Raw genomic sequence first — 25,913 nt, 5'->3', positions numbered from 1 at the left:
TTCTAAAGAAGGTGTTTGTGTGACCCCCATTTATTGTAATTTACAGTTTAATGTAGGAGACAGAATGAGTTTTCTAGAAGCCAAATATGAGTGTCTTCCTTAGTAATACATAATTAGATCAGCACTAGGCTTCAGATAGTACTTGACAGCAGAGACTGTTAAAATAGTCGGAATTCAAGTGACTGGAACTGAGTGCCAATAATCTGAAAATGTGATACATACACACACTCACACACACGCATTAAGCTAAATATTACCCCTGATAGAAATGCAGGGCACTCTCAAGTCATCTGTATACTTTGAGAGATGGAATAAGGAATATAATTTTAACGTTATTTATTTTTCACTTTGTATTGTGTTTTGTACCATCCTTGGTGTGGGCTGAGCACAGTGCTTTCTGAGTTAACACAGTGGAGTTGTAAACCTTAAAAGTGCCTAAATCCAAATATAAGGTGTTATCACTCCATAGGATCATCAATTTAGAACTAGAAGGGGACATGGGACTTGAAACCAACTCTTTTTCTTTTTACAAATGAAGAAATTAATGGTTTGAAAAATTAAGTGGCCCAAAATCACATAAAGAGCAGAGCTGATATTAAATAAAACCTTAGTCGTCTCCCTTTTAATCCAGTGCTCTTTCTACTCTGTTATCTCCTGTTACCTTTAATATCATATTTTTCTGTTCAACATCTTTCCTAAGATATTGGCTCATGGTTTAGAGCAGCTTGAAATGGCTTTAGATGTCATCTCCTCTACCCCCCCCAATTTTGTAGGTGAGGAAATTAAGAACTAGAGGTTAAATATTTTTACCAAAGGTCATGTAGCTACTAAGACTTGGCTTTTAAGTTATAGAATTGTGAATCTACACAGTTTCTGCAGAGGTAGCATCCTTCTGAGGTATCTTACACTGATAAAATTATATAGCCAGACAAAAAAAAGGACAGAAAAGGCAACTTTATTGTAGTTATTCAGGCTGTAAAATAGTACTTATTGTTAACTTAATTCAATAAATTTTTGCTTTAAAAATACTTTAAACTTCTGAGCTTATAGAATTCAAGAATATAAGAGCCAGAGAGGACCTGAGAGATGAAACCCTTTCATTTTACTGACATACTGACTTATAAAAGGTATCAGAATCTATACTTTTGTATGGCCAGGGAACTTAGAATAGTCCTTACATTTTAAAATAAAGGTTTATTATATGTGAAAACAATTTTAATCCCTTTTCTTAGCTCTCAGGTTGTACACAAAACAGGTGTCAGTGCTAGACCATAGTTTTCTGACCCCATCATAAGGTCATACATTCAGAATGAAAGGGACCTCAAAGGCCATCTGGTGTAACTTCCCCATTTTGCAGATGAGGAATCGGGGCCTAGAGACACTCAGTGATCTGCTCACACAGGTATTAAATGAGATTAGAACCCATATTTTTCCATTACACCATACTGTCACTTAAGACACACCAAAGTGCTTGGCTTGTCGTAGTTTTAGGTCCCTATATCTCTAAGGTCATATCATCTAAGGGTCACCACAGCCAGAGAAAAATAAAAATGAACACAGGCAGAAGGCTCCTGAAATTCAATTTTATGTATAGGGCTTCTTGACGCAAGAATGTTCTGAATTAGACATTTAGAGGATCCAACCAGACCTTTTATTCTTGGCTAATTTCCTGAAGGCTTCCCAAATTACTGTGTCAATGGCATGTAAAAACATTCTTATGCCCAAGGATTGTGTTTGACAGCAGAGACAGCGATAAGGTATTTGAGAGACTTATTTGGTTGCAGAACGGCTGTTACTTAGTAGTTTAATATTGGCACTCTGCAGGAACCCATGCAAATGGCTGATTAGCCTTGCCTATTAAAAATAAAGCATTTTTATAGCAGATTTTAAAACACTATATCAGTCACGTCATTGTCACGCCGGATTTTAATGGGTTATGAGTAAATGTATTGTGCTTTTTACCTTCCTTTGCCATCATCATTTTGGTTGATATCAGAATATTTTTATGCTGATGGACTTCATTAGCTTTTGGAGAGTATTTATACAATGGCAGATTCTACCATAGAATGCATAGCCTGGAAGGATGTGTCCACGTCTGCCTCCTCTTAACTTTAAGTAAGTTATTCTAGTCAGCGAGCATTTATTAAGTGGCTACTACATGCCGGGCACTGTGCTAAGTCACGGGCGTACAAAGACAAGCAAAAGGTAGCCCCTACTTGTGAGGAGCTCACCAGCTAATGAGAGAGGCAACAGGCAAACATCCATGTACAGACAAAACATTGCAGAATAAAATGGAAATAATCAGCAGAAGAAAGGTGTTAGCTTAAAGGCTTTGGATTGTGCATTTTATAGCTGAGCAGAGTAGAAGATTTTCTGATTATTCAGCCTCAGTTTTTCATCAGGGCACGTGAGCTGCTATGAGAGCATATGTAGAAAAATCAATGGATGAATGGATGGGCAAAGAGAGAGAGAGAGAGAGAGAGAGAGAGAGAGAGAGAGAGAGAGAGAGAGAGAGAGAGAGAGAGAGAGAGAGAGAGAGAGAGAGGTAGAGAGAGAGAGAGAGAGAGAGAGGGAGAGAGAGAGAGAGAGAGAGAGAGAGAGAGAGAGAGAGAGAGAGAGAGAGAGAGAGAGAGAGAGATGGAGAGAGGTAGAGAGAGAGAGAGAGAGAGAGAGAGAGAGAAGAGAGAGAGAGAGAGAGAGAGAGAGAGAGAGAGAGAGAAAGAGACAGAGAGAGACAGACAGAGAGACAGACAGAGAGACAGAGAGACAGAGACAGACAGAAACAGAAAGACAGAGACAGAAAGACAAAGAGAGACAGAGAGAGAGACAGAGACACAGAGAGAGAGACAGAAACAGAAAGACAGAGAGACAGAGACAGAGACAGAAAGACAGAGAGAGATAAGAAGACAGAGACAGAGAGAGAAGAGGGGAGTCAGAGAGAGAGGTTGTAAGAGTGATGAGAGAAGGAATGGTAGACTACAGATGGATAGATTGACATAGATATACATAGATAAATGGATATATGTGTGCATATATATATGATAGATATAGATAGATATGGGTGGATAGTCAGATAGATATAAATTTATATAGATAGATAAAAATATAGATATGTGCCTCTAAGACAAATTACAGATTTCTTAGCCTGGCATTTAATATTTTCCAAAATTTGGCTCCAACTTGTCTTTAAAACTCATTTCCCATCGTCACCTTTTCATGTAGCATTCCAACCAAATTGGATTACTCTTACCTATACTTTACATTTTATCTTGTGCCTCTCCTGTTTTACAAGCCATCTCCTGGGCCTTTAATACACTACTTCAATTCCACTTCCCAGAATTCTTTTTAAATATAAATTATTACTGTCTGTTGTTTTTATATCACCTTCATTTCCCAACATATCCTGTCCCCTTTTGCTCACCTAGTACAATTTCTTATAATACATATTTTTTAAAAGATGAAGGGTAGGACACAGTACAGTAAAACAAATTAATACATCAAAAAAAAAAGTCTGATGTTAAATGAATCCTTATTGTACCTATTGTATACCTGTAGCACCTACCTATTCAAAGGAGGTAGGGTAGTGCCTTTCATATTTCCATGGGGCCAAGTTTATTATGTATAATTTTATTTTTTAATTTTTGGTCATTCTTTCCATTTATATTGCTGTTAACATATGTATTATTTTTATATATGTTCTGTTTCCTTCATTTTGAATACATTTATATGAGTTGTAATATCTTTTTTTCCATTTTCTCCATACTGGCCGTGGTCCATTCCTCTTCAGGTCCTGATCCTGGCTTCCAGAATTCAAAAATATAAATCTGCGCCTGCCTTGTCCTAGAAATTCACTTAGTGAATTGGGTCTTTTTACCCTAGACTATCTAACCATGCTTGTGGTTTCTGGCCATCTCAATCTGTAAAGGACCTCTGTATCAACTGCCTCCTCCTCCCATACATGAGTTTCTTTTGGGACTTCTGTATTGTGGGGAGACTCACATTGGCCTCCATTCTCTTCTCAGTTCTATTCCTGGCTTCCAGACTTCAAAATCATATTCCCATGTTGGGTACTTTCATTCCCTTCTCATGCCTCACTCCATTCACCACTTCCCTGCTTTCCAGCTCCCTATTTTATGTTTTCTTCTCCCATTAAGAACTTAAATTCCTTGAACTCAGTGAGCATATTGGTTTCCCTAGCTCGGCACATGGCCTGGCACATCTTAGTAAGTACGAAATAAATGTTTGTTTCTTTACTTTCTTATTTTGAAGATTCTTATCTTCCTTCAAGGCTCAACACAAGCATGACCTCTTCCATAAGGCTTGCCCAATGTACCCAGTTGTTAATGTTCTCTCACCAAATGATCTTGTATTTACTTTTTTTAAAATTTCCTATCAGAATTAACAATGATAAGAACACTTCCACCAGTGAGAGATTTACATTTACTTAGTTGAACCTCCAATGAGGGTTCAGTTATTTTTCATGACCCCATTGGAGGTTTTCTTGACAGAGGTATTGGAGTAGTTTGCCATTCCCTTTCCAAAATATTTTGTAGATGAGGAACCTGAGGCAAAGAGGGTTAAGTGACTAGCCCAGGGTCATATAACTAGTTAGTGTCCGAGGCCAGATTTAAACTCAGGAAGACGTCTTCTTGCCTCACGACCCAGGGTACCACCTACTTGTCCACCTAGTTGAACTTCTATTTTCATTTAATTTTGCTTTTTAATGTCAATTTTCCCTCTCAGAATGACTTTATTGACTTTATATGACTGCTCAATATCAAGGCCAATTGTCCAGTTGCCTTTGGATGAGTATGGTAGAAATGTCTTATTCTCTGACAGATTATCTATCCCCTGTTCTGTTGCCTACAATCCACTGAACATCAGAACATCTCCATAACCCAGAAGATCAAAATCAAACCTGAGAAAGGGAAGAAAAACTCTATGGTGATCAGACAAGTAGAATTCCTAAAATCTCGTTAGTAGTGCTTTTTAGTTATTGCTTTCCGTGGCCCCACTGCATTAGTTCAAGCTATGAGTCATTCTGCTGCCAGCTCCCTGTGTTGAAAGGAATTTTAGTCTGCTTTGGTGAAGGAAGCAGCACCCTGATGAAATCAATGATCCTCTAGACTCTCAGTCTGTGTAAGGCCTCTTCCAGTGCTTCATCTTGGAAGGGAAGTGATCTTTGGTTTCCTGAGACTTTGTCTGGAGTCAAGGCTCTGCCAAGACCCATCAAGCCGGAAAAACTTTGAATGTAGACCCAGCAGGAGAAATGAGGCACTTCTGCTCTCTACATTTCCTTTTTTTCCTGACAAAGAAAAACTAACTTTAACTTGGAACATGGTTTTGCTAAAACAGTTAGTCTACTTCTGTTAGCCTATCTAAGATTAGTCTTATTACATACTTTGATATCCTCATCAGTCAGTCTATTTTCCTTTGCATATTGAACCTGTCAGCACTCCCATTTTTCATTTGATATGCATCTTTGATAGTATCAGATCTCTGAATATGAACTTTTTAAACTTTTTTCAAAAACATGATAATGTAACATAATTTAATTTATTTTATTTGGGCATTCATTCTTAGTTACCCAGAGATATTTAGATATATACAGAATCAGGAAGACTTGAGTTCAGATATTGCCTCAAATACTTACAATGTGTGAGATTCCTTAAACAAGTCACTTATTTCAGGCTCTGTTTCATCATCTGAAAAATAATATCACTTATCTTAAAGATTCATTCCAAAGGTCAAATAGGATATGTATTCACATACATATATACATACATAACTCTATACACACACACATATATATATGTGTGTTATATATATATATATTGTATATAATATACATGTATATGAATAGTTCTTTGCAAGCCTTAAAATGCTATATAAATGTTGGTAGTTATTATTGTGTTCTGGATATGAGTTGTGTTATTTTTTTCCCATATCAATGATACCAGTGGTATTAGGGACTCCAGGGTGAGGAAATTCCCTCTTCCAATGCAATTTCTACTATTTACAATTTTGGTGATTTCCCTGGAGCACTGAGACATTAAATGACGTCTTCAGGGTCCTACAAGTCCTCTGTGTCTTCAGACAGGACATGAACTCACATTTTCATGATTTGAAGGCCAGCGTTCTAGCCATTATGCCATGCTGTCTCTTCTGAGTTACCACATTTTATCTGAACCTCCTAAGCCTCCTTCCTTCCCTAACCTGTGCATTTTTGCTTTCTTATTTGTGAGTTATAAAGTCTGAAACTTGTTTGAATAGACTGTCACATTCATATAGAGTTGAGGGAATCAGCAACCTAATTCCATCACTTTTTATAATTTCCATCCCCTCCAACATGGAAAGCAGTTTGTTCACTGGTGTCAAACGAAGATATAACCACTGGTCTAGTTTTCTTTAAGAAAACATAAATTTGCCTTTAAAACTTGCATTTAGATTTATTGTTATTTAAACAACTTTTACCAGGCACACAAAAATAGAAATTCCTTAAGATGCAGCCTATCTCCAACAAACACCACAGGCAAGGTTCTAACAACAAAATAGTTTGAAGGAAAAAGCTGTTCTCCATCGTCCTCCCAGCACCTCATTTTGGGGAATTATTATTCATATATACTTTGTATGTTTGTGGATATACATGCATACCAAGTTGTGTTTACAAAGATTATAACTAAGATATAGTGGGTTTTCCCCCCTTCTTCCCTTGTCCTTTGGGCTACTGACTTATAGAATGAGTTTGAATTTATCAAAGTTTTTACTGGAATCTTTATTGCTCATATCTGAGCAAGTGGAAACATTTCACCACAGTTAAAAAGAGAAGATGAATACAAGGGTAAAGTGGATGTTGGAGATGGGAGCTGTTTAATGGATGGAAGGGGAATAGAAATTGGAAAACAATCCAGAAAATCTATAGGAGATGAGAACAAGAGAACTCAATTAGAGAAAGAAATTCCTCTGTTTCCTTTTGGGCCCTGGGTTTTACCTCCTGAGCCTCTGTCACAATTAGAGCTTACTTCCTTATTTAGGGGAAAAAAACAGGGAACAAAACATTTGTCATTTTCATGGTGTAGAAAAGAAACGAATTTCGAAAATTCCATTAATTTGTCCTGTTTACAGTAAAGGAGCAATAACTAAATTAACCTAACTTAATTTCCAGACTATTATACTGTCTAATAGATTTATCCACTGCTCTTTCAGAGGGAAAAGCATTTTGGTGAGGTTAAAACTTCAAGACATGACAGGATAAAAAGATAACAGACTTAGATTTTATGAAAGGATTTTACCAAATGTTGTTCATAATGACTGTTAGCCTACATAATATATATGGAGAAACATTTGTTCATCAGATCTTCTTCCTCTGAGTGCTCTTACCTAGATGGTTCAAATAAACATCATTCCAGTTTAAACCTTTATTCATTTCTCAAACAGGATTATTTCTATTGTGTAAATGGTCAGCTTTCCCCCCCTACCACATCTCTACTTTCTCCAATTTGTACTCCCCCAAAATGCCAAAATTAGTTTTCTAAATGTCTGAATGTGGTGATCCTGTTCAATAAACTTCAGTGACTCCCTATTACCTCAAGGTTAAATTACAGATTTCTCTGCTTGGAATTTAAAGCTCTTTACAACCTCTCTTCAACTTTCCCAATTTATTATTTATTATGAAGTCACTTGGGGGCACAATGGATAGAGCCTGGAGTCGAGAAACTTTGTGTTCAAATGTTTCCTAAGACCCTTGCTCACTATGTGATTCTGGACAAGTCATTTAACTATTTACCTCAGTTTCTTCATCTGTAACATAAGCTGGTAGAGGACATGGCAAACCATAGCTGTATGTTTGGCAAGTGTAATTGAGAGGTCTTTCAGTATAGAGACAGAGAGAGGAAAAGAGTGGATACCTCCCTTCTCAAAGTGGGGTTCATGTTTAGTGTTGAGTCAGAGAGAGGAGAGGAGGTTTGAAGATTTCCCCCCTTCTACCTTCCCTCCTTAACTATGGCTGCTCTCTCAGATTTGCTCTGGTGGCTCTCCCCTTTCCACTACTCAAGATCAAAGGGTTTCTTCCTAGGAAGATGTCTCTCCCCTTGATCTGTTCACTCACACTTGATTCACAGCTTGGGGAAAAGATAACTATTTTAATGTCAATTAAATCAGGGTAATACAAAGGAATAACTGGCAGAGAAAGAATGGGAAAGGAAAGTGAGAAAAAGGGATCCCTGTCTCTATCTAAAACCTTTTTCCCTCCCTCCTTGAGTTGGGGGAGGGGGGAACTCAGGCTTTGGCAGCTTGAGCCCCCTGAGAGAAAGTTAGGTAGACTGATCCTGGATTTGACCCCTTGATCACAGTTCAGACCCAGGCAACAGGAGCTGAGGTAAAGTCTGACAGAGATTCAAAATGCCTTTCTCGGGTTTCTCTTCAACAGTCTTTTTCAATTGGGAAATGTTAGGGGGAAGGATTTCCAGTCACAAGCAGGAAAAGGTGGGTAACCTTCAGGAGAAAATCTTTTCCCACCTTCTCTCTTTGGCTTCTCCAGATTGAGAGACAAACAGCTCTTTCAGCCAGAATCTTCTGCTCCTCCAGATTCCAAACTCCTGTGGCCCCTACCCCGTCAAGGTGATCAGATCCACACACTCTTCAGCCTGGCACTTTTCTTATGTGCCAGCCTGTATCACACAAGAGAGCCCCAAATAGTCAGAAAGAGTTGGACACAACTGAAGACCAACAATTATACATTGCTCACCTTCTTGAACTCTACTGTTTAACCAGATTGGCCTTCATCATGCTCCTCACACATAATTCTCCACCTCCACCATGCCTTTGTAAAGACTGTGCCCATGTTTGGAATGCGCACTCCCTTCTCATTTCTGGTTTTCAGAATCCTGGCCTTCAAAACTCAGCTCAAAGGAACTCAGAAAATTGAACTTTTGCCTAAATTTGTCCTTTCAAAAGAAATCATCATTTTTAAAGCATACTGGTTCCATTCTGGCCATCTTCTTCATCTTCCTCTCATTGGAAACAGGACCCTGGCAGATCAGTAACCTTTCACTTTAGTTTGACCAAAGTCAGTTGACCTTCATACCTCCTGTCTATCTTGCCCATGTACATTTTATAATACTTTTTTGTAGACCAAATATTATTGAGAGTGGGCTGGCTAGATTATTTATTTTTGTACCCACAGGATTCTGTGTGTTTCTTGGAGTAGAATAATTACTTAATAAATGCTTTATGATTCATTAATTAGATCACTTATATTTTGCAAGGTTTTTCCTAATTCCTAATTGCCTCCTTCACCTTTTAGTACTTTACACCCCCAAATTAATTTGTACTCATTATATAAATATATGTATTTAAATATACAAACATAATTGTAAACTTCTTTTAAAAAATTATTATTTTTTTTTTGCTTTTAATCCCTTACCTTCTGACTTAGAGTGTATCCATTCCAAGTCAGAAGGGCTAGGCATTTGGGGTCAAGTGATTTGCCTAGGGTTGCATAGCTAAGGAATGTTGGAGACCAAATTTGAACCCAGGTCCTCCTGTATCTGTAATGGGTCAGTGTCCTAAAGGGATGTAAGATATTTTAACCCACCCAGAAACTCCACAGGGCCAATTAAGCACAAACACTTTGGTTATGAAACAAAGTTTATTTTAACAAAAAGGGATAAGGAGAACTGGTAGGTATGACCCTGACAGTCTTCAAGCTACCTCCATCCAGCTCCTAAATCTTCTGCTTAAGGTGAGCTTTCTGATCTTCTTTAGGCCTTACCTAAACCTCTCTATGCTATCTAAAACTCTTTCCCGGGCTATCTGACTTAACCCTAATCTTTTCGGAAAGAAGGAAGGAAGGAAGGAAGGAAGGAAGGAAGGAAGGAAGGAAGGAAGGAAGGAAGGAAGAAAGGAAGGAAGGAAGGAAGGAAGGAAGGAAGGAAGGAGGAAAAGAGGAAGGAAGGAAGGAAGGAAGGAGGAAAAGAGGAAGGAAGGAAAGGAGGAAAGGAAAGGAGGAAGGAAAGGAAGAAAGGAAAGGAGGAAGGAAAGAAAGAAAAAAGGAATGAAAGAAAAGGGGGAAAACCCTTTGAGTTTGGCTGCTATACTAAGTAACTCAAATTTATAGGTGAAAAGCTTTGAATTACCTTGGCCAATAGGAATCCTGGTAGATGGACTACTGCCAGATGATAACTATACTCAGGGAAATTAGCTTTCTCCAATCCTTTACCTAGATGCCAAAGATTTTCTCCATGAAAATCCTGACTGTCCAGGGAGAATCTCTTAGAATAAAACTCCTCTTTCAGCTTGGAATTGTAGGAACACACAAAACCCACTCCCAGATTGGATGATATCCAAGAAGAAAGTGAAATTCAGTTATTTTAGTTTTAGTTCTAAAATTCCTTGCTACCCAGAATCCTTCCTGGGGTCTTATCTTAAAATTTCCTTCTTTCCACTAACCCTAGAAAACCAGACTATCCCTAACTTATTCCTAAATATGTAGGCCTGACACTCTGTCCATTGAGCCACTAACCATACCAATTGTAAGCTTCTTGAGGACAGAGTATTTTATTTTATTCCTTTTTTTGGCCTACTTTGTCTTGTCTATTTTACTTTTACTTTGTCTATTATCTGCAATTATTATATTCCAACAACCATACATAACCCTGTGGATACAAAAAGCCTAACACAAGGACTGACACGTAATGCCAGGCACTTAATGAATGCTCATTGACTGATTGTTCAGATTTTAGTACTTATAGTTTATAAATCTCTTTTCTCACATAACTCTCTAAAGTAGGTCATACAAGTAATTTTGAGTATACTTACCCTCTAATAAGATTTAATTGAGTATGATAGGATTTTTGCAGTTATGGAGATATTATCTTTTATTTTTTATACCCTTATCTTCCATCTTAGAATCAATATTGTGTATTGGTTCTAAGGCAGAAGAGCTAAGATCTGGGCAATGGGGGTTAAGTGACTTGCCCAGGGTTACACAGCTAGGAAGTGTCTGAGGCCAGATTTGAACTTCTTCTGACTCTAGCTCTGTCTCTTAATCCACTGAGCCACCCAACTGCCCTCAATGTAGAGACATTTCCTTATGAGAATACCTCTTATCTACTCTCTGTATATTTTCTGTGCATCTAGTTCTCTACATGTATCCCTAGTTAAAATGTAAACTCCTTGAGGGCAGGGACAATTAAAACATTTTTAAATAGTATCATCAGCATTGAGTATAGCAAATAGATAGTTAATAATTTTTTTTTGATGGATAGATGTAACAATTTTACAAAGAGGAAACTAAGGATCAGAGAATATAGACATTTTGTTTGTCATGAGATTACTGAGGAGATAGTATTGTCTGCATTAAAACCCAGTTCTCCTCATCCAAATCTAGTGTTATTTCTACCATTATACTGCTTCCCTTTGTTGAGTTTTTCTTTTTTGTGAATTAGTAATTATATATATATATAGATATGGTTTGTTTGTTATATATACATTTAAACAAAAATATGTACATATATTCATGTGTATACACACATAAACATGCACAAATAAACCTCAAAACGTATAAATACTCTCTAAAAATATATTTCAGGAAAACTTTCCCTTTTCAGCACATGGAGGCCTCTCCAAAGAAGTGATTTTTCCATCCACAGAGCTATGTTTTAAAAGTGATCATGTCTGCCATGTTTTAACAATAGCCTCATTTGTGTTTCTATAAAAGGGTAGAAAGTATCTTTATTATAAGAAAATTGTCTTTTGATTGTGTGTGTGTGTGTGTGTGTGTGTGTGTGTGTGTGTTGGGCTTGGATGTATTTTCCCCTATTTTCTTTAAGTCTGAAATACTTTTGAGAGGAAAAGAACAATCTCTACAGAACCGTGATTTGAATTTTAAGCCCATTTACTCAAACAGGCTCCTAGAAAAGTCTGCTCTGATCCCTGACACTGCTCATGCTCGTTTCTGCAGATGGTAAAAAGAGAGCCTAAATGGAATTAGAGAGTGGCTAATACCTGACAGTGTGTCTGACTCAACATTTTCATCCTGTAGGAGAGAGAGAGTTTGGGTCTTGACATTTTATTAAAAATCCCAGAGCACAGTTTAAAGTGAAAGAATATTAATTAACCCTGGGGCTCTGGCCAAATTCTAGTTTAGTTAATTAATTTACTGTCTTCCATAACAACTTTCCTTTCCTTTTAGCACATAGTTTTCTTCATTGCGTGCACACTCATTAGTCTGAAATGTGGCCTTACCTCCTAGAGGTCATACATCCTTGTCAAGGGGGTGGTTGGTTTAAATGTGTAGTAGTAACAGATTTTGAGACTTCCTCCTTTCCTTTTTCAACCTGAACTATAAATCCTATAAAATTTGAGTCTGTTCAGATATTCAAATAGCTCTCTGAGCTTGCTCATGAAAGTATTCCTTTCCAGAGGTGCAGGGCTCCTAATGTGACTTTTGCATTTGGCTTCTCTTAAGTTGACTTTTATTCTAAATGCTAGAAGTCTTCTTTGTTTTCTCTTTATATTGAAGTAAGAATCAATCAATAAATGGATTATTGAGTATCATAAATATTTGTGAATACTCTCCACATGTTGGAGGCAGGTTGGGTAGAAGGAAAGAATTTGAAATTAAATTAAATTAACGTGAAAGACCTTTAAAAAGGAAGGTAGTCCTTGAGCTGAACTGTGGTACTGAGGGATGCCAAGAGGAAAAAATGAGTGAGGAATTCATCCTGGACATAGTAGACATCTAGTACAAAGATTCAAAAGACATGATGGATGAGGAAGCACAATAAAGCAAGTCTTTTTTTCAGTGGAAATAAATGCCCAATAATTTTTTCAAAATTTCAATTCTATACATTTGTAAAACTGAAAATGAATCCTTTTTAGCAGTTATGCAACCAAATTCCCCTAGGTTTATGATTTGGAAGAAATTATACAGTATCTAAAAAAAGAATCCAGGCTATGAGAAAATAAGAAATAATATGTAAGCCAAAGGGTAGTCCACAGACCTGAACTGGTGTTTCTTTAGCTTCCCCTGATGGAGTTGATACCAGAAAATCATGACATAGCAAAAGCTGTCCAAAAAGAATACTTTAACAATGTTTAAGTATGATGTATATGTATTGGTTTTTATCCCCATTTTGAAGAGTTCAAAGCCAGTGAGACTTTTTTAAATGTGTAGCTAAGTTTTTGAATCTTTAAATTCTAAGCTGACAGGAATACAGTCCTTTCTCATTAACTACAAGTAAAAGCAAAAATTCAGCCTGAAGCACTTTTCCTTAATCTTACCCATAGATCCCTAGGTTTAAGCCATGGTAAATAACAGGGAATCAAGACAGGTTCAATTTCAGTTTGTCATTGTTTTCAACAACTGTCATGGGGTTTTTCTTTGACTTGACTTCTGTCAAGAGAAAAAATGTTTAATCAATAGAAAGTAACTCAGCTATAAGGGAGAAGTATGGAACCTAAATGCATGCTGTTGGAAATCCAGAGGGTTCAGTGTGGTCTCTACTTATTGGGACTATGAATGCATGTATTTAGTATGTATGCATATGTGTTTGTTTGTATGTGTTTTGGTCTAAGACTTGTGATTGCCTTGATGTTGGCAAATCCAAGTTGACAAGACTCTGCTAACACAAATCTGGTATTTGCTTTGCAACTGACAAAGTTTTTATTTAAATTTATTTGATTGTTACAGTAAAATAATCCGGTAACTCCTCTTCCTCTCTTCCCCTCATTAGAGGAGGCATCATTTGACAAAAAATTCCACTGATTAGTCTTAGAGTTTTACCTTCATCACCAAGAAGTTGTCAGTTGTTCGGTATGTGACAGAGGCAAGATTTTAACCTTCTTTTGCCAGACTCCAAGGCCAGGTCCCTAACCACTAAACTAAAGGTGTCATACCCTAGGCTTACACAGAATAAAGCATAATTGGGAAATACTTAACAAAATAAATAAAAATGCAAGATAACCTAGATGATGCTAATATATGATTTTCTAAGTTAATATGTGGCCTCCAGGTATCTTTTTATATGGTTAATGATCCTGATTCTATTTTACTTTGATATAACTGCATTAAGCCCCTGATGTACAAATAAATACAACAGAATCTGTTAGGAATATCTAAAAAAAATAAGAATGTCTAGTCAACACACATTTATCAAGTAATGGACATTATAAATGCAATGGACAGAGCTGGACTAGGAATCAGGAAATCTGATCTCAGACACTTACTGGTGGTGTGATCCTGGGCAAGTCCCTTAAGCCTATTTGCCTCAGTTTCCTCATCTGTGAAATGAGCTGTAGGAGGAAATGGCAAATAGCTCCTGAAGGGTTGAACACAACTTAAAACAATTAAACAACAACAAATAAACCTGATAATAACATTTCGCATTTTCATAGCACCTTAAATTTTCTAAAGCACCTTCTGCACAATGTATGATAGGTTATGCTAGTGGGATCAGCCTCATTTTATAAAAGGTGAAACTGATGTTCTAAGAAACTAAGTCACTTGCCAGTGATCACACAATGAGGCAACAGTCTAATTCATTTCCAGACTCCCAAATCAACAATGTGGAGTAGCATCATTTTAGAACTGCAAAACACCTTTGAGGCCATCACGTCCAGCTCCCTCATTTTGCAGAAGAGGAAACTTAAGAGGTTAGAAAGATTGAAGCACTTAGCTAGAGTCACACAAGCTAGTAATTATCTGAGGTGGCATTTGAACTGAAGCTTTCCTGACTACAGTTCTGTGCCTTATCCATTCATTACACCATCTTACCTCTCAACGAGTCTAAGAGCATGTAATGTTCCATGAGTATCTTCAAGTTTTCAGAATTTGAAGTAATTGCAGAGGTAGGTTTTTTTCAAACACGCTATCTAAAAAGCAGTCCATGCAGTCATCTGAGGGGAAAGATTGGCCAGCAGTCCAGTCCTACCGCCATTTGCTTGTGATACTGGCTAGTGACTTTGGAGCCATTGCAGAAGTTTGGGTGACATTTTGTTTGGGATGGGATGCATTTGAGACCACCTGGAGAGCAAGTAGTAAGGGATGGGAAAAGAAGTATCAGTGATCTTTGTCAAAGTAAATGGCCCAGGCATTTTCCATAGCAGATTGGAAAATTTGACACATTTACACACAGGTTCTTAGTTTAATTTTCTGTTTCAAGCATTCAAGTCACATTAAATGAAAATAGCATACATCCTCTTCCCTTTGAATATATTTTTATTTGAGAATGAAAAAGAACAATTATGGGTAATATATGGTCATGCTGAGATCAACTAATTCTGATTCAAGCTGTGCACAGTCATACAGTGCAAAATAAATAAATAAGTATTATCTATCTACTTGTACAATTAAATAGTAAAACACCAAGAGATTTCTATTTTACTTTCTTTGTTATAGAGAAAGCAAAGATGGTATATTATATAGAAGAAGTATATGAACATATATATCCTCCTCTTCCACTTAGAGAAAAACATTTAGGAGCTGGAAGAGAAAAATATAATTCTATTAAGAATCATATAATTCTACCAAGAGAAAAATTAATGAAAGAATGATGATGCCTCTGAGTAGAAAATTGTAGTTCTTACCTTCGGATGTGAGATAGTTAATTTTAGAAACCTTTTGAATAGAAAACCTGCTTTGTTATATTATTTAAACCTAGAATTTCTAAATTTAATATGCATTTTGGGGCTAATTGTTTTTGAAAAATCGTAAGTTTAGGACAGCTAGGTGGCTAAATGTGTAGAGAGACAGTCCTGGGGATAAAAGGTCCTGGGTTCAAATTTAGCCTTGAACAAGTCATTTAACCCCGTTTTCCTAGCCCTTATTACTCTTCTACCTTGGGACTGATTGTATCCATTCTAAGACAGAAGGTAAAAAAAAAATTGGAAGTAAATTTTCTCTTTCTCTATGACTGCTTATATGATCGGGTGTATTCTGAAGGGACTTGTCTTGTTTGGAGCCTTAGAAAGAAATTTTGTTCTAATGTTGACCCATAAATATTTACAGAATATAAAGTTACATAAAATGTAAATTACTAAGCAGGAGGAAAAGCTACTTGCCCAGGCCTGGGAATATCCTAATAACTTAGAATAGTTACCACCCTGTTTTGTCCGTTTTTTTTTCACTGCTAGTTACAGGGAGCCCTGCTACTGATGAGAAAGGGTTGGGCTGCCTTTTCCTTAGTCCTGTGTGTTGAAATTACATCTTGTTTCCCCCCTTCCCTTGACTCTCCCTTCTCTGTCCCCCACGGCTAATATAGTACGTTTATAAGTAACTACTTTATGATTAAAAATCGTAGGATATAAGATGGTAAAGGGGAACTGAGAAGTCACTTACAGACTGTCTCATAAATTAAGAGAGCCTAACAGTTACTCTCAAACTGTCTCATAAATTAGAGAATCGTAGGAGCTGCTGGCAACCATCTTAAAAGTTAACTAAGGCCACATCCAGAGACTATGTGCTAAATGAGGGGGAGCCAGCTTGGTCCCAGTGTAATGGCCCCTTGGTCCTGCTAATTGTCCTTGATCCGTAAGCTCCAAAAATATGTGCACTGAGACCAGTAAAACACCCACAAAATGTTATGCTGATGAACCAACCCTAAGGTATTGCTATTGAATTTGAGATGATGCCACTATGTAACTGAACTAAGTCTAGGGAGACATGACTAAGAACTGGTCCATCCCCCAGCACTAAAACCCTATAAAAATGGGACCCCAAACTCCTACCTCTTTAGCATTCTTCTACTCCCCAAAAACCAAGGACTCTGAATTCTGTTCTTTGGATTCCTCTGTGAGTCTGTTCTCTCCATCCTCTGTTCCTTTCTCTATCCCACCACTGCCTGTCTCCCTCTGCTGATTCCTGCCTCTGTCTCTGTTCTCTCTGTGTCTTCTCAAATGGGATTGAAGCATCACCTCACTTACTGCCATTGGGGTCTTCCCAGAAAATTTCTAAAAAGGAAACATCCTTACCCACCTACCCCATCCCCTGCAAGGTACCGACTGCATTTCAGTTCCTCTTTCCTTATAAACCAGGAACAATAGAGAGATTCAACTGTGCTTATAGTCATCCCAACTGTGAGTGAGTATGGCTCAATGAATTCAGCTGGAGCAACTAAGAGTGGGCAAAGGAACCTCATGACCCCTCCCAGGAGATCTTTCCTCTCATGTAGGTTCAATAAATCAACTAATAATTCCACAAATTAATGAATATTTTATTCCATTTGTCAAGAAATCTGCAGGAATACTATGTAATGTTAATTATAAAAAATACATATGTGAACTATAAATTCACAAAGTCATGTGTATATGCACCCTTAAGCCTTATTTGTTGCTGAGGTTTTCATGATCTCTAAGTTTAATGGGAGCCTGTAGAGCCATAAGGTCACTCAAGATAATTTTACATTTATTCTAGAAATACAATGTTCAGCTTTTATCAGCTATGGGTGCTTTGTCTTTAAGCATTTAAAGAGCCACAAGAGAAAATTGACTTATTTAGTGTTGCTACAATGAGCCAAACTAGGACCAGTTGGTGGAAATACAGGGTAATTTGGATTTCCAGGTGCAGAAATGTATACTTAGAGTCAGAAGATCTGATTTTTCTACTCATGTGATGGTACGCAAGTTACTTTTAAGGTCTCTGACTTCAGTTTCCTTCTCTAGTATGTAAAGGGGTTCCAGATTTTAATTCCTCTATCTGTGAAATTATAAGAAGTTAGATTTATAGCTTAATACAAGAGGGACTTTCTAAACATTTAAATTAACTAAATGTTTTTTATATCTACTGCATTCAAAGTATGAAGGTAGGCTTTGTGTCATTGAATAAATCAGCCAGTATTTATCAGGTGTCTACTATTTACCTATGATGTGCTGGAAATCACTCTGGAAATGCAAAATAATACAGTATATTTTAAAGAGATTTACACTTTTTGGAGATATATATTTGGCAATTGTTGGTCTCTCTAGCCAACTACACACAGAAATAGACACATCTGAGTGGCAGTTTAGGAAAAGCCTCATGCAGATCATTAGAACAAGATGGCTTGAAGCCATGATCATTTTGAAGGACTCTAAGCCTCTAAATTACCTTTTATATGTCTTAATTAAATTTTTAAAAATTTAACACTTATTTTTTAAAAATTTAAATTCTATATTCTATCTCCTTAAAGCCCCTCCCCACCCTACTGAGAAGACAAAATATTTGATACTGATTATACCATTGGGGTCATGTAAGGCATATTTCCATTAGCCATTTTACAAAAGAAATCACATATAAAGAAAAATAAAGAAAGTGAAAAAAAGTCTCTTCAATCTAGATTCAGAGTTCATCAGTTCTCTCTGGAGGTAGACAACATTTTTTGGTCATGAGCCCTTGAAGAACTATCTTGGTTTATTATCATAATCAAAATAGCTAATTCTTTCACTATTGATAATACTTACAATATTGTAATTACTGTGTTCAGTGCTCTCTTGGTTTTACTCATTTTTTGCATCAGTTCATATAAACCTTCCAAGATCTTTCTGATCTATCTTGCTTGTCATTTCTTATATCACAATAGTATTCCATCATAATCATATACCACATTTGTTCAGCCATTCCCCAAATGATGAGCATTCCATCAATTTCCATTCTTTGCCATCACAAAAAGAGCTATTATAGATAATTTTGTACAAATGGGGCCTTTTCCCTCTTTGAGATATAGATTTTGTAGGTATATTACTGGGTCAAAGGTTATGAAGTTTCATATCCTTTTGGGCATATTTCTACATGTTTCTACAAAATGCTTAAACTAATTCACAACTCTTCCAAAAGTATGTCAGTGTCCCAAGTTTTCTACATCTCCTCCATCCTATATTTTCTTTAGATGCCATGTTAGCTAATCTGATAGGTATTGGAAAATACCCAAGAATTGCTTTAATTTGCATTTCTCTGGTCAATAGTGATTTAGAGCATTTTTATTAATAGAATTTATAGCCAGGATTTTCAATGGGTCTCACCTCTCCACACCATAGAAGGCATCATCTGGGAAACAGATATGTATATATAGTTTACATATTTCCTATTTCCATTTTTTGTTTTATTCTCTGAAAGTGAACATTCACAAGTTATTCTTTAGAATCTAAATCTGTTAGAGTATGTAACATTCTCTTGTTTCTACTTGTTTCACTTCATTTTCTCATGTAGTTTTTCTAAGTTCTAAAAAAATTATCCTGTTCATTGTTTCTTGCAGCACATGAGTATTCATCACAATCATATCCATCCTAAGAACAATTTTATGTGACTATCAATAGCTTTGATTTCTTCTTCTGAAAACTAGCAGTTTGTATCATTTGACTATCAATTAATCTCATTTGAAATGCTAGGAAATAGTAGAGAGACCAACTCATCCATCAATTATAATTTAATGGGTACCTACTGTATTTCTCAGTATGATCAGAGTCAGGATATGATAGCCTGAGCCATCATACTAAAAACCTGAAAGGAATGGCAACAACAACCCCTGAAAACAGGAGAGAGAGGAATTTATGAAATTGTAGAATGACTTTTAAAAAATAAATGTGGCTCAGTTTTTCCTATGTGTTTTTGAAGTGAAACTTTTATCAGAAGAACTTTCTGTAAAAATTTCCCTTAGTTTTCTGCTTTCCTTCAATTTTGGCTGTATAAATTTGGTTTGTGCAAAACCTTTTTAATTTCTTGTAATCCAAATGTTACTTCCTATGATCCTTTCTATTGCTTCCCTTTTCCATACATCTAACAGATAAATTATTCTATGCTTTTCTAGTTTACTTATGTAATCACCTTTTACATCTAAATTCTTTACCCATGTTTATCTCATTTTAACATATGGTGTGACATGATGGTCTGTACCTATTTTCTACCAATTGCTTTCCAGTTTTCCCAACAATAATTGTCAAATGGTGCATTCTTGATCCCAAAGTTTGGATCTTTGGGTTTGTCAAACACTACATTATTATGGTGTTTTATGTATTTAATCTATTCTGCTGGTCTACCCTTCTGTTTGTTAGATGGCACCAGATTGTTTTTGTGTTTACTTCTTTGTAATATAGTTTGCGATCTGGTACTGCTGGGCTTCCTTCCTTCATATTACTTTTCATTGATTTCTTGATATTATTGACTTTTTGTTCTTCCAGATAAATTTTGTTATCATTTTTTTTACCTTGGTAGTTTTATAGGGATGGAACTGATTAAATAAATTAATTCAGGTAGAATTACTATTTTTAGTACATGGGCTAAAAAGGCAGATTTAGAATTGATGTCAGGAAAAAATTCCTAATTAATATTTAATGCTGTCCAAAAGTATAACGACTAAGAAGAAGTTGGTTCCTCTTCCTTGGCCATCTTCAGCCAGAGCCTGGAGGACTCTTTGCAAAGTTTTTTTTTTTTTAATAGTATAGTAGTATTATAGTATAGTAGAGAATTCCTTTTGTATATCAGTATATGGGTTTTGTATATGTAAAAGGACAGGCTTCTGCTGGTGTCCTTAGATTTCTTTTGCGATCTTTTCTGACTCTCTAATTCTGTGATTCTTTAATTCTATGATTCTAGCTAGATAGCTCCTGTGGGTCCTTTTAATTTCTTTTGTTGTTCAGTTGTTTCAGTAGAGTCCAACCTTTTATTATCCCATTTGGGATTTTCTTGGTAGAAAGACTGGTGTGGTTTACCATTTCCTTCTTCAGCTTATTTTATAGATGAGGAAATTGAGGCAAAGTATGGTGAGTGACGTAAAAGTGTTTAAAACCAGATTGGAACTGAGGAAGATGAGTCTTCCTGACTCCAGATCTGGCATCCTATCTACCATATTAGCTAGTTACCTCTACTAATACTAGCACTCTTGAAGTGAGACGTGAAATTTCAGATTATATAAATATATACATGTGTGTATATCTGTGATGGCTAAAGAGCAGATAAACTTTAGGGATTAAAATCATTAGCAAATATATGAATTATGATGTAAAAATTAACCAGTTATTATTGGAAGAATAAAAAGGATGCATATTTTGCCTTTTCATTCAAATTGATTACAAGTAAAATTGATTACAAATAAAAAACTACTTCTTGGTTTTTGTCTGTTACTAGTATAGCAATGTGACCCAGTGGAGAGGTCTGGAGTCAGGGAGCTCTGAGTTCAAATCCAACCGCAGACACTTATTATTTGTGAGAGACTGGGCAAATCACTTAATTTCTGTCTGCTTCAGTTTCTTCAGCTATAAAATGGGAATAATAATAACCCCTATTTTTCAGGGACGTGTTATGAGGATCAAATGAGATAATAATTGTAATTGCTTAGTATAAACCCTGGCACATAGTAGGACCTTAATTAACTTTTATTCATTTTCCTTTTCCTTTCCTGTTTGACAGGTGTGGCTGCTGCTTGTACCTTTAAGTTTTTAGTAGGTTGGCTCAGATCCACTGAATATACAATTGATCTATGAGTCAGTCTCTGCTACTGTTTCCCAACATTCCCCACTAATGGTTCACCACTAAAAGGACATGCTTCTGCTGGTGTCCTTAGTAACACTTTTTCCTTCCCCATCCTACTTATAATTTGTCTGCTGTGGAAGTTACATGGAGAGCTCCCTACTGGGTTTCTCTTCTCGGCTTCTTTCTGACTCATCAGAGCTGTGTCATGGTCACCCTTACTTCTACCTTGCTGGACTAGCACTATGCCAGTGTCCTGTTGCTTTTTACTATGAAGTACTGCTCGTTCAAGGTCCAGCTAGAAGACTGTCTATGAGCGCTGCCCTGGAGCCTTCAGCTGGGTCTGATGGATGATGACTCCTTGAAATCCCATTCTTTTTCCTAGTCCCCTTCTGCTCCATTCCCTCCTCACCCCTGCCCTGGACATACCGGCTTGCTCATTCCAATAACTGATAATACATAGCAAACAAAGGCTCTTTCTCCATGAAGCGAGAGGTGAAATATCAAATTATATAAACATGTGTATTGCATATAACTTGTGTGATTGCTAAAGAACTGATATGCCCTGGTGGGAAATAATGAAGGAAAAAATCTAGAAGCCTCTAGAATCTGTTAGTTGGCTATAACCAGCATTTTGTTTACTCACCCTCTATTTTTTTTTTTTTGAGAAAGGCAAACTCACAGACAGGCTTGATAGCCTCAAATTAAAAGCATCTCAGATTACACTCATCAGTTGGCTAATTTAGTTAGCATTGATCATCATGACCATTACTTAACTTTCTTTACTACTTCTACTCCCTTCTCCCTCGAATATAAATAATCTGAAGCATTTAAGAAAAATTTAAAGTAAAGGAGAAAATTCTTCTCTGTCATCATCATAAATTAGGATATCTGAGATAATTATCTTCTCTTTTTGTTTCCCCCACACTATTCCCATTTTGGCCTGGACTTTTTAGGAATATATAGTGCTTTCATTGTTCACAAAATGGCATTTCTGTTCTGACTAAAGGTATTTTCCTCAAAGTTCAATTCACGTTTCATCCATTTTTTCTATACCATATTTCCAACAACCACAATAAAATAGTATTCTTTTGTATCCCACAGCATAACCCTATTTAGTTTTTCTTTTGGTCAGTTGCATTTCAGTCGCAAGAACAAGAGCATTATGTTTCTTTAAATACAGGCTGGCTTCTACTTAGATTTTTCATTAACTCCCTCCCTCCCCTCCACCCCAATTTTGGAGCTTAAATTTTCAATCTAATTGGGTTACAACCCCCTGAATAGTTTAGCTGTTCAGAATTGTAAGCACCTTTGAGGATACCAAAGGGGAAAGATTTATCAGCTTAATTGTTTTTGGAGAGATGCCCTCTTCCCCACATAGTTGCTGTAGTTGGCATCTTGTTTATCCATAATCAACAGGCAGACTTATCAGCCTATTTCAGTAAAACCTCCCCAGGAGGGGGGAAAAACAGAGTCCAGTAGCCAGTTTGGAAGGCAAAGGCTCTTTGTCCTTTCACTTTAAAACCTTCTGGACTCTTGTCAGTCCAGTTTCTCACATAGCCAACAGAATAATTTAGAACCATTGAAGCAGAAAGCTGAGAATTGTTCAATTTTAGCTATATTGGTGAAACCCCGGGTAACATTTTGCCCTGTAATATTTTTGGCAAGAGTTATTGGGACATCTGATAACAAAATATTTCCTCTATTTTTTCTCTGGCATCTATTTTTGGTTGAAACTTGTCAACATCAAAATGGTGGCGATTTTTTGATACTTGCTTTAAATTGTTCCTAGTCAGTGAGTTTCTCTTAAGATAGATGACAGTGCACTTGAGGCTTTCGTAGTAATGGTGAGTCTAGCTCAGTGATGGCGAATCTTTTAGAGATCCAAGTGTCCAAACTGTACCCTTACTCTGCATTTAAGCCACCCCCTTACCTCAGACAGGAGAGGAAGTGCTCCTATTAGTCTGATGGGCAGAGGGGTGGGTGATATGAGTAATGTCCTCAGGTTCATGGAGAGGAGGGAAACAGCCCCCTCTGGCACATGTGCCATAGGTTCTCCAACACAGGACTTAAGCTCATTCTCAGAGTGGGTTAGCATCATTGCACTTAAATCAATTTTCATAAGAAATGATGAATGGATAATGTCTTTCAACTTTTATAATTAGTAGCCAGCGGGATTGCAGTAAAGATTACTCATCTTGTATAACTGACCTATATAATGATAAATAATCAGTAACAATTTTGAGGAGCATAATCTAAAAATGTCACATAGCTTTGCATGCAGTGATTTTTCCCCATCAAATAAAGAGGCAAGAGAAAATGTAAAGCAATATTCTCTATTTTTTTTTTATGTGTAGAATGATGCTTTGGAAAGGAATTCTTTTGGGAAAGATTTTAGTAGTCAGATAACATAGTCAGTTTCTTAACTGTATTAATAGGAAACAAGAGCAACACACATTATTGGGAATTGCCTCAAATTTGAGTAAATTAAATTAGGTAAGTAAAACCTTAGCCAGAAAGAGGAATTTGTGAGAATGATTAGGAGGTAAGTCTTTAATAATTGGAAGAAGGTGGCAAGATGATAATATATGCCAAAAGATGTGTTTTATATAGGCATTCTGTGTTTCAGAATTGAATTTTTGTAAATGTAATTTTGTTTTATGATTACTAGAGGAAGCACTATTTAAAGTACTCTTCACAAATGCTAAAAAAATGAATTGTAGATCTTGTTTTGCCAAAAAAAAAAACCTAACACTAAAATGGTCACAAATAATTCTAAATCTAACCTTTTGTCATTAGTTTTGTATAAGAGCATTAGACTCCATTCAACTGCAATCAGCTAGGTTAACATATTAATTTAAATGATATCTAAGGCTACTTATAGCCTTAAATAATAATAAAAATTATAATTGCCAACATTTTTATTTTACTTATATACTATGTGCCAGACACTGTGCTAAATGCTTTCTACTTATCATCTCATTTGATCTTCACAACAACCCAGGGAAGTAGGTGCTGTTATTATACCTGTTTTATAAAGTAGGAAACCAAGGCAGACAGATTAAAGTGACTCGCATCAGGGTCAAACAACTGGTATCTGAGTCCAAAATTGAACACAGTTCCACCTGACTCCATCCAGGTCCATCGCTTTATCCACTTAGCCATTTAGTTTCTAGATGCCAGATTTTCTTAAAATATGGGGTGAATTTGAATTTAAGATAGTATAATTAAGAAGATTACTTTGCATGATTTATACTAATTGTGGCTCTTCTCCTGCTGTTTTCTTACAGGGGTCATCTATACTGCAGACATTCTTGATCGAGAAACAACTGGGTCCTACTGGCTGACCGTGTATGCCACTGATCGAGGTGTTGTGCCACTCTATTCTACCATTGAGGTCTACATTGAGATTGAAGATGTAAATGACAATGCTCCTTTGACCTCAGAGCCCATTTACTATCCTGTGGTCATGGAAAATTCTCCTAAGGATATATCTGTCATTCAGATTCAGGCTGAAGATCCCGATTCCAGCTCCAATGAAAAGCTGACCTACAGGATTACAAGCGGTAATCCTCAGAACTTCTTTGTCATAAACATCAAAACAGGTAAGGAAGCATCTTTCTGTACCCATTTGGTGAGCAGTAGAGCAGTGGAATCCATCCAACAGAGACTTGTTATTTAGATTTATTTATATTAATTATCTTGTTATCACCCTGTTCTTTTTCCTAAGGCAGTGTTGGAAAAGAGGTCTCTCCTCTTGTCTTTTAGTTTGGTCTTAATTTCAGCTGACAAAGTCAAGTGAACTAACAGAATGGAGATCAGCTTCTTTCATCTGAAGTTCAGAGTTAGTGTCAAAATCACCCTGGTTAATAGCAGCCAAAGTTTAAAAAGCCTGCTGCCCACTTCATTAGCTGCTTGGGATTTCATCTGTAGGCAAGATTGCCTGATCATAACTCTCTCACCCCATTCCCTTTTACTTAGCTTTAATCAGGAATGTTTTATTCACTGAATCTTGATGGTTTCGAGTCTCTCTCGGGGTGTGTATACCCAATTTTACCTCTTGAAGACTGATTTGTTAGTGTAACTGCCCTTTGATAATATCTCAGTCAAAAAACAAAAATAAAGAATAAACACAATTTACTAAAAAAGATCAGGTCAGAGAGAATATTCTTGTTATTTTAAAGTTCTGCCAAACTGAGAATTAGCCAGATAAACTTTTGTGTCACTGCCCTCATTGTAGAAAGTATTTCAGAAATGTAATGGTTATCTTTTTTATCATAAAGTGTTCAGAGTAATAAGTAAGTGAATGTAATGAAAATTGACTTTGATGAGTGAGGCTCTAATTGTGCTTAAGGATTTATTATTCCAGACATCAATATTGTATAGGACTATAGTCAGAGATATTGAGGTATAGGAGACTTGGTTGAATGCATCTTGAATCCAGAACATATCATACAAATTGATTTATGAATAA

At 36.5% G+C, this 25,913-nt stretch overlaps 1 protein-coding gene and 1 long non-coding RNA gene across 6 annotated transcripts in view; one reads left to right on the top strand and one right to left on the bottom strand.

The window, feature by feature from the left end:
• Window positions 1–25,913, top strand: part of FAT3 (FAT atypical cadherin 3) — a 756,780-nt gene that overhangs the window by 332,157 nt on the left and 398,710 nt on the right. For all 3 annotated transcript variants that reach the window (XM_056794533.1, XM_056794534.1, XM_007495043.3), the window contains exon 4: window positions 24,730–25,044. In XM_056794533.1, coding sequence (XP_056650511.1) covers window positions 24,730–25,044 — 315 coding nt within the window. The remainder of the gene's footprint in view (window positions 1–24,729; window positions 25,045–25,913) is intronic.
• The window catches only part of LOC103101022 (uncharacterized), a 146,607-nt gene that overhangs the window by 23,332 nt on the left and 97,362 nt on the right, over window positions 1–25,913 (bottom strand). The window contains exons 5-6 of one of the 3 annotated variants that reach the window (XR_008911336.1): window positions 14,777–15,025; window positions 5,654–5,705 (exon numbers count right to left, since the gene is read on the bottom strand). This is a non-coding gene — a long non-coding RNA (uncharacterized LOC103101022). The remainder of the gene's footprint in view (window positions 1–5,653; window positions 5,706–14,776; window positions 15,026–25,913) is intronic. The other 2 variants (XR_008911337.1, XR_008911338.1) reach the window with 2 other exon arrangements.

The sequence above is a fragment of the Monodelphis domestica genome, chromosome 4 (genome assembly GCF_027887165.1).
Source record: "Monodelphis domestica isolate mMonDom1 chromosome 4, mMonDom1.pri, whole genome shotgun sequence".
Classification (NCBI taxonomy): domain Eukaryota; kingdom Metazoa; phylum Chordata; class Mammalia; order Didelphimorphia; family Didelphidae; genus Monodelphis; species Monodelphis domestica.
This window is presented reverse-complemented; position numbering and strand designations above follow the sequence as displayed.